This window comes from Petaurus breviceps, unplaced genomic scaffold (genome assembly GCF_028583685.1).
Source record: "Petaurus breviceps papuanus isolate PSGF00001 unplaced genomic scaffold, PetGlider_PUasm1.0 90903, whole genome shotgun sequence".
NCBI classification, from domain to species: Eukaryota; Metazoa; Chordata; class Mammalia; order Diprotodontia; family Petauridae; genus Petaurus; species Petaurus breviceps.
In genome coordinates this window covers 4,714,094-4,724,044 of record NW_027187376.1, presented here as the reverse complement: position 1 = coordinate 4,724,044, position 9,951 = coordinate 4,714,094, and the positions used below count along the sequence as shown (strand labels likewise).

Sequence of the window (9,951 nt, the reverse complement as noted above, 5' to 3'; positions counted from 1 at the left end):
GAAGGAAGGAAGGAAGGAAGGAAGGAAGGAAGGAAGGAAGGAAGGAAAGAAGAGAGGAAGGAGGGAGGGAAGGAGGTCCAGTGGTCAGATATTCATCAGGATAACTGGAGATGACTCACAATAGGTCCCTGCCCAAGCTCCAGTTAATGGCTATATATTGGGCCCTCCTGGTTCAGAGTGAATGTCAACAGTAACTGTTTTTCTTTTGACCTTTAACCTTGAAGGTCTTCCCTTCCCAGTGATTTTTCTTTTTAATTAAAGGGGCCATCCCTTGACTCACTTCTTAAAGAGGCCTGTTCACTGAATGGGTATTACCTCACTCAAAGTGAGAACCTGAAAAGACCTCAGCCTAAAAGGGTCAGGGTATCCCACTGCATCCTGGGCCATCTCAAGTAGTCCTGATGGATATCTGGCCACTGGACCCAGATGGCTTTGGAGGAGAAGGTGAGGCTGGTGACTTTGTAAAGCCCTCCCTCCCTCAGATCAAAGTCAACTGCAAGTCACATCATCATTTCCTGATGTAATGGTCCTGTTTGAAAATGAAGGACAAAAATACAAGGTTGATGGTAAGGCCCTGGGATCCTCAGGTTTTGAGGACCTTGGACAAATCCCCTCATCTTTCTCCCAAAACCTACCTCTCTTCTGAATCTCCCTATTATTATCAAAGACACCATCATCCTCCAGCCACCAAATAATTGGTATTGCAAACACCAAGGCAGCTAGGGAACAAAGAGAATAGAGAACTGGACATAGAGTCATAAGTTCTAAGCTCAAATACTGCCTCAGACATTTATTAACTATGTAACAAAAAGCAAATCACCTAACCTTTTTTCTCCCACCTGTAAAACGGAAATAAGAGAAGCTTTTCCCTCCTTACCTCCTCTTCTTGTAATGCCTGCCTTCCTTCAGATTTCAGCTTAAATGTTACCTCAATAGGCCTTTCCTGATCCCCCACCAGGTGCAAAAACCTTCCCTTCCATCTACTCTAAGGGTAGCTGTATGTACACGCTGTCTTCTCCATTAAAAGGGACAGGGCTGTTTTTGCTTTTTCTTGGCAAAGCACTTCCTTCTTGAAGGACACTTGTCCAGGAGACTTGACTGATAGAGGTCCAGATAAAGGAAGCGACTGGTCTAAAGTGATACAGGAAGAAAGTGGCAAAGCAGGCATGTAAACCCAAATTTCCTGATTCAACGCTCTATAAAGCACAGTAATATAAATCTGTTCCATTTCATTGCCTCCCTGAGGCAGGGAAGGCTGGGGCTGGAGTTAGGAAGATTTGAACTCAGACATTTTTACTAGAGGTGGAACCTTGTGCACGTGAATCTGTTCACCTCAGTTTCCTTATCATTAAAATGGGGACAACAACAGCAGCTGACCCCCTTCCCCCCAGGGCTGTTGTGAGGATAAAATAAGACGTTTTCAAAGGGCTTAATGAGAACTGAGCCTATCACACAGTAGATGCTATATAAACACACATTATTGCTGTCCTTATTTCACTGACAGATTGGATAAAAAGAGATCATTAGCTATCTTTAAAATATATTTTAGGTTTAATGATGCTAAATAGCCTACTTAGCAATAATCATCATTGCTCTGAGAGGAGGACTCTAAATTAAAAATAGCAAAACATCCCATTTGTGGAGGGAATTTCTATACTGGGAGATCTACACACCAATAAAATCACAAGTTTGGATCAAAATGTGTGTGTGTGTACATACATTTAGTACATATAATATATCCTTTAAAATCCTACTAGATATGATCATTTGGATTATCTTTTGGATAAAAGATTCATCTTTATCCAAGTGCTTAGTTGTTGAGTTCCAATGTTAAGACACTAGCTTACCTACTTTATTTGAAATTAATTCAATTAATCAATCAGTGTGCTTTTATCAAGTGCTCAAATGTGTACTATGCTACATTCAAAAAAAGGCAAAAACAAGACCTGCCCTGAAGGAGCTTACATTTTAATGAAGGACTCATCACGAAAATAAATCTAAATAATCTTTTCTCTTTTTTAAAAAAATCTATTTGGGGGTGGCTAGGTGGCGCAGTTAATAGAGTGAATAGAGGCCCTGGAGTCAGGAGGACCTGAATTCAAAAATGGCCTCTGACACTTAACATTTACTAGCCGTGTGGCCTTGGGCAAGTCACTTAACCCCCTGCCTTCCCCTCTCCAAAAAAAAAAATCTATTTGTTGTTTAGTTGTTTTTCAGTCATGTCTGACTCTTTGTGAACCTATCTGGGGTTTTCTTGGCAAAGATAATAGAGTGATTTGCCATTTCCTTCTCCAGTTCAGTTTACAGATGAGGAAACTGAGGCAAACAAGGTTAAGTAGGTAGTATAAGTAAGTAGGATAGGTAGAAGGTAACAACCTCCATAAAGAAGGCATTCCTGCAGAAAGGGGACTTAAAGCTAAGTCTTGAAAGAAAGAGACAACTCTAAGTGGTGGTGGCAAGGTGGGAGGGCATTCCAGGCAGGTGGGACAGCCAGGTAGAAGGTATGGAGACAGGAGAGGTAACATTATGTACAAGGAGCAGAATACATAAGTTGACAAAATGAATGGCAGAGACAGGAAAACTGAAGTTTAAAAGAAGGAAGAGATCCTTGCGCTAACATTATAAAACATTATCTCCCTCTGCCTAAATAATAGTATTTGGAAATTTATGAGAAATCACTCTAAGCAGTGACCTAAGTACAAAAAAAATCAACTGGCTTCCTCAAAAGTAGTTACCTAACACACCACAGACTATCTATATTATGGAAAATTAAATACAAGTTGACTACAGTTCAGTATGTAATTCTACCAAAGGCAATACTTACAATCAAATTTTAGGATCCAACATCCACTGATGATACCAAGAATACATTTCATGGTTCTTTGGACTGTATCACCAGGAACAATGATATGAGTGACTAGGACAGAAAAGAAACAGGATGAGAAAAATAAATACGATCCAAAATAAACGACTTACCAAGAAATAAGCTCATTATCCCTTCTCATTCCACATTCTATAAAGCTGTACTTGGACATGCACCAAAACCGACATTTTTAACTTTTAAGCATAAGGTAGTTTATTTTCTCTTTGTACTCACAGGGCATACCAATATCATCTGAGTCTAGATTCTTTTCCTTTCCTTTCCTTACAATGATAAATTTCAGGGCAGCTAGGTGGCACAGTGAATAACCGGCCCTGGAGTCAGAAGGACCTCAGTTCAAATCTAGACTCAGACACTTAACACTTTTAGCCCAAGTCAAGTCACTTAACCCCAATCGCTCTGCTTCCCCCCACTCCAAAAAGGAAAATTAATTAATTAATTTATTTATTTATTTGTTTGTTTGTTTATTTATTTATTTATTTATAGATTTTAGGGCTCTCTGCAGAGGGGCAGTATGGCCTAGCATATAGAAGGCCACTCTCAAGAATCAAGAAGGCCTGGGTTCAAATCCTCCAAGCCATGTGATTCCCAAGGCAAGCCATTTAATTTCTTCATGCACCAAGAAACTTTCTTACGATTATGAGTTGCAAATAAGCTGTTCATCTGCCTTGGTAAAGGGAGTGTCTACAACACGAGTTCCTCACTCCAATCAAATATCGAGTTTATAACACACACATAAATCACACAAAATTTTATCATTCTGCCAACAATAAAACGACTTTTTCTTTGAATTAAATATAAACTAAATCATACAAAGCCTCTGAAGCTTTGAACTCTACCAGAAGTAGAAGTATTTCATCATTATTAAAGTGGAGTATGAAAAAAAATCTGGTGCAAGGAAGAGAGGTCCAGTCAGAGTTAGGAAGACCAATGTTAAAGTCTTGCCCCCCACATACAAGCTAGGAAACTATCATGTACATTACTTAATTGCTTAGTGCCAATGAACTTTGAAGACTCCCAAGGTTACAGAATACTTACTGTTCTACATGAGTGTGGAGTTTCCATGATAGGAGCAATTATGTCTTAGGTATAGACTAAAGGCAGCTAGGTGTACTCCAGACCTGGAAGGCCTGGAGTCAGGAAGGGTCATCTTCCTGAGTTCAAATGGTCTTAGATACTTACTAGCTGTGTGAACCTGGGCAAGTCAGTTAATCCTGTTTGCCTCCATTTCCTCACCTGCAAAATGAGCTGGGGAATGAAATGGCAAACCACTCCAGCATTTTTGCTAGGAAAATCCCAAATGGGGTCGGTCATAGAAAGTAGGACACAACTGAAAAACGACTCAACAAATAGACTAAAAATAAAAATGAGCAAAATGTTTGCATTTATTCAAGATCCAAAATATGCCTTCCCATTTCAATGGTACAGACTCATGGTAATTCTCCAATAGAAAGGGTCTTTCCAAGTTAAGAAAAATACTTACCTGTGCTATTAAAATCAGCACACTTTTTAACCTTAAGAACTTTTGCAAGTGCATTTAGCAACTGTTGCTGATCCGAGGTGAGGCCGCTGCTGAGGAGTACAAGGGGGTCATCTTTTCTCTGACTAGGATTCACAGGCTAGGAAAGGAAAGCAGAAGAAATGCTAAGAAACAGCATGATTTAATATTCAGAGAGAAGGCAGAAATTAGCTCCTTTTGACCTGAAGCATTTTCTTTAACTACTTAATCTGCTTTCCATCCAAACTGATTCACATTGTATAGTTCTACCCACAATCCAGAATCCTCCCTATTCAAGCTCATTTGAGATCAGTTCTCTTTTTTGTCTGTAATTCTATTTGACATTACTCTGTAGGCCTTAGAGCCTCTTGCTTTCTCTATTCTGAAATGAGCTGTGGCTTTTTAGGATTCATCAGCCCTCTCCAGTAACTTTACCTTGAGAAACATAGATCCACTAAGACTCATCAACCATATCTTTCAATCCAAAGATATTCAATCCACTTTTAAGTCTGTACAGTAAATCTTCAGACATCCAGTGCCACCAAAAATCCCACAATGGCTCACAAGGAGGCAAAAGAAACCTTTTGGTGGAGAAGCAATGGCCTCCAAGAACCCAGGAAAAGGCACTAAAGGTTCTACCTAACACTATAAATGGAACAGTCTGCTGGGAAGAAGGGAAGGAAAGACAACAAGCATTTAAGTGCCTATTACGTACCACTTTGCTAAGAAAAAGGAACACTGGTGAGAAGTTTTCTTTTTTTTTAAATTTTACAAAATTTTAGACTCAACATCAATACAAATACAGAGAAAAGAAACAAAAACATACCATAAACTTAAATACAAAGTTAGAAAGAAAAAAAGAGCATGTCATGGGCATAACAGAACATAAGAGAGGATTCAAAAATATAACAATAAATTTTCATTTCAAGGAATCCTATTATAATAACTCATATTGAAAACTATCCATCTTTTCTTTGCTTTCCTGTGAGTTTTCTTTCATTCTCTGCTGTGCCCTTTCTTACTTTGTTCTTTTTTTTTTCTCCCCCAAACCTCTCCCAGAAGGCCACAATAAAGTTTAGATATGCTTCTCTATAGCTATAAACATACAAACATAAAAACACAAAATTTTAATAAATTTAATGCAAAGAGTATAGGACTAAGGAATCAAGACTCTTATTTGAGAACCAGATTTACTATGTACTAACTGTATGGTTTTGGGTAAGATGCTCCAATTTTCTAATGTTTACTTTCTGCTTTAATGCTGGGTTTCTTCACTGTAGAAAGGAGGCAGTAATACTATGAAGATGAATGAATGAAAATACATTTATTAATTGCTTCCCATTTGCTAAGCATTGTGCTAAGTTCCAGGGTTAAAAATATAAACAATCATGATAGCTCTTGCCCTCAAGGAGTTTACACTCTAACTGGAGATGGGTGATGGATGCATCATGCTACTTTTCGAGGCAGAAGTAATGATCACTCATGATTACTGTACGAATGAACTCTTTTGGCCCTACAGCTCACAACACTGTAAGAAGACAGAGAGGTATACAGTGTAGAGGGACCTAACAAAAAGCCTTAATAAAAACATTCTGGTGCTTAGCCCTCCGGCATACCTAGAAAACCCAGCTATCTAAAATGACAAATTCCCTGAAAGTGTTAGATAGCTAAGATTTTTCTGCAAAGGTCTCACAGTAGAGTTCTTGTAGTTCATCCCTTTTTAGCATCATCCTTGTATACTAAAACATATCTGTGTTCAGATATCTTTTCTACTTACTAGACTGTACATTTATAGGATCATATCTAACCTAAATTCAGCAAGCCCGTTAGCACCTGGCAAATATTAATACACCCTCTGATGATGTGTAATAAAACATCTGATGATAATGATGTTCATTTAAAAGACAAGAGGTTTAACACCCATCTGTGTCAAGTTTTATAAAATAAATATTTTCACCCAAAATAGTCCTAAATGGAAGAATACACTTCCCCAATGTATATAACTCATCTTTATCTAAATTAGTTCACTGCATGAAATGCAATATTGAAGAGACACCTAAATATAGCCTCATTTCTCTCAACCCCAAGAAACTGTTAAATTGGGTCAACCAATAAAATTTCCAGAAACACCTCATTTTGCTTATTACGGTTATCTAATTTGAGTTTTTAAAAAAATAACAAAAATTGACACTGACGGAAGATGATATTAACTAGCCATAATATAGGAAGGTTATAGTAGAGTATAAAGTCAATGGCTGTCAAAGCCACATGCCCCATTATAAGAAAGGATGAAAACAAACTGAATATATGCACATCTGCAACAATGGTATGAACTGAATTATGAATCAATGAATCAACATTTATTAAGCACCTTCGAAGTGCCAGGCGCTGCCCTAAGCCCTAGGAATACAAAAAGAACCAAAAGTTAGTTCCTGCCCTCAAGGAGTCTACATTCTAACAGTAAGAATAAGCACCTGGAACAATATTTTTTAAAATTAATAAAAGATAAAATTCATTTATTTGAAATTCAGAATATATTCAACTATATGAATTACATAAAAATTACATTAAATGCAAATTATATTATAATTTGTCAAGTAAAAAGAATAAAAAAAATTTTTTGACAGGATAAGGGAGCATAAGCTCCTTATGAAGAGGGAAAGTTAAAGAAAATGGAGTAGATATAATACTAGTGACATAAATAGAAATAGACATAAATAGAAAATAGACAATAAACAGAAATAATAATAGTTCAAAGTTATGACTTAATAGTGCTAAAAGGTTTCAAGATACATAGTGTGTGTGTGTATATATACATATATACACACACATACATATATATGTATATTATCTCATTTGGGCACAGATAAGGCTATACTTGACTGGGGGGGAGTCTAAAAAAGAAGGGATTCTAAAGGATAAAAAAAAGGAAAGGAGGGCGTTCTAGACATACAGAATAGTCAGTCCAAGGGGAAGCACAGAGGTAGGAATGCTACTTTAAATTATTATTATTTTATGATATTTATTTTCATGGTTCAGGTCTCTTCAAGCTATATCAATTCATATAAGTCTTCCCAGGTTTCTCTGAAATTATACCCTTCATCATTTCTTACAGCAAAATAGTATTCCATATATTACACACACACACACACACACACACACCATGTTATAAATTTGTTAAACTATTCTCCCAATTGATGAGCTGACGTCTTGTTTCCAGCTTTGTACTACTATAAAAAGAACTAGTATGAATATTTTTGCAGATATGTCCTTTTGCACATAATTTTGCATATATTAAGTCCTTTTCTCTCTTAAAAAAATCTTTTGTGGGGCACAGATATAGGACTGATATCACTATATCAAAAGTAGACAGGTTAGTAAGTTTTGGGACACATTTCCAAATGGATATCCAGAATGGCAGGAAATGGTTAAGAGTCCATTTTGGCTTAGAAATGGGGAATAGATGGAGTTATTACACTAGCATGCTTCAAGACGATAACATAAGGCCTTGCACAGCTAAATTAAAAGAAAATACACTTTCAAGGTAATAAAATACACCATGTATTCACTCAGTCTATTCCTCTTTCGAGTACTTCCTAAGTGGAAAAACAGTGAACAGCAAGTCTAGGCAATCAATATCTGGGGCCTAGAATGGTTCTATGTATCTCATAAGTGCTTAATATCATTATTATGTAATTCGATTCACAATTAAGCTTGTGTCAAGGAGAGTTAAATGGATCACCATAAAGGCTTTTTACTTCAGAACAATTTGGAGCAATTCTTTCATTTCACAAATCATTATAATGGGATGGGACAAACTCTGGCTTGAAAGCCAAGCTCTGGAAGAAAGACTTGGAAGGAGACTGAGTGGCTTAGAAACTAAAGGGATAAACTTCCCAAAGCAATAGACTTCTTGAAAACTAGAATAGATGCTAAAATATACCTATGACTCCCATGAAATTGCAAGAAATTTAGAACAAAATCAAAAGATCAAAACATTGAAGAGAAAACAAGCTACCTGAAATAGATATCTAGAAAATAAGGAGAAATAGCATGAAAATGATCAGTCTCCAAATCCTAAAATATAAAGAAGAAAACATGCCTTTATTTTTAATTTTCTGAAGTCATGCAAAACATATTTCCATATTAGCACATACTGCCCCCCAACACACAAAGCAATTGCCCCCCCCACATACACAAACGCAAAAAACAACACAACAACAACAAAAACCAACAAAAATAAAGTGAAAAAAATGCTTCATTATGCACTGCTCATCCTGGAGGTGGACAACAGTTTTTATCATCAGTTCTTTGGAACTGTTGTAGCTAAATCTTTCACAGTTAATCAATGTTACAAAATTGTTACTGTGTACAATGTTCTACTGGTCCTGTATCCTTCACTTTGCATCAGTTCATATAAAGTCTTCCTTGGTTTTTATTTTTTTCCTTTTGGAGGGGGGAAGGTAGGGCAGTGGGGATTAAGTGATTTTCCTAAGGTCATACGGCTAGTTTTGTGTTAAGTGTCTAAGGCCGGATTTGAACTCAGGTCCTCCTGACTTCAGGGTCGATGCTCTATTCACTCACCACCTAGCCTCCCCCCTTGGTTTTTCTAAAACCATTCCCATCATCATTTTCTATAGTACAATAGTATTCCATCACAATCATAAAGCCCCAGCTTGTTCAGCCATTTCCCAAATTATGAGCATCTCTTCAATTTCTAATTCTTTGCCACCACAAAAAGAAATTATACAAATATTTTTGTACATAGAGACCTTTTTCTTTTTTCTTTGGGATACAGACCTAACAGTGATATTGCTGGGTCAAAGAGTACATACACACAATGTTACAGGTCTTGGGGACAGTTCCAAATTGTTCTCCAGAACAGTTAAACTAGTATACAACTCCACCAAAAGTGTGTTGTGTTCCAATTTTTTCACATTGCCTACGGTATTTGTCACTTTCCTTTTCAGTCACGTTAGCCAATCTAATGGTTGTGAGATGGTACCCCAGAGTTGTTATTTCATGCAGGGATTTAGAGCATTTTTTCATGTGACTATAGATAGCTTTGATTTCTTCTTCTGAAAACTGCTTGCTCATATCCTTTGACCATGTATCAATTGAGGAATGGTTCTTATTTTTTTTTTATAAATTTGGCTCAGTTCCTTATTTAATATTTGAGAAATGAAACCTTTATCAGAGGAACTTTTCCTCAGTTTCTTGCCTTCCTTCTAATTTTAGCTGCATTGGTTTGTTTGTACAAAACCTTTTTGATTTCATGTAATCAAAATTATTCATTTAACTTCCTGTGATCCTCTCTCTTATTTGGTCATAAATTCTTCCTCTGTTCATAGATCTGACAAGCAAACCATTCCATGGTCCCCTAATTTGCTTATGGTATCACCCTTCAGGTCTACATCACATATCCATTTTGACTTTATCTTCGTATATTGTGTGAGATGTTAGTCCATGTGTAGTTTCTGCCAGACTGCTTTCCAAGTTTACCAACAATTTTTGTCAAATAGTGAATTCTTGTTCCCAGAGTTTAGATCTTTGGGTTTATCAAACACAAGAT

The 9,951-nt window shown here is 36.8% G+C and overlaps 1 protein-coding gene across 3 annotated transcripts in view; it reads right to left on the bottom strand.

The window, feature by feature from the left end:
* Positions 1-9,951, bottom strand: part of BARD1 (BRCA1 associated RING domain 1) — a 142,815-nt gene that overhangs the window by 24,942 nt on the left and 107,922 nt on the right. For all 3 annotated transcript variants that reach the window (XM_069075205.1, XM_069075206.1, XM_069075207.1), the window contains 2 exons: positions 4,365-4,500; positions 2,825-2,917 (listed from right to left, as the gene is read on the bottom strand). In XM_069075205.1, coding sequence (XP_068931306.1) covers positions 2,825-2,917; positions 4,365-4,500 — 229 coding nt within the window. The remainder of the gene's footprint in view (positions 1-2,824; positions 2,918-4,364; positions 4,501-9,951) is intronic.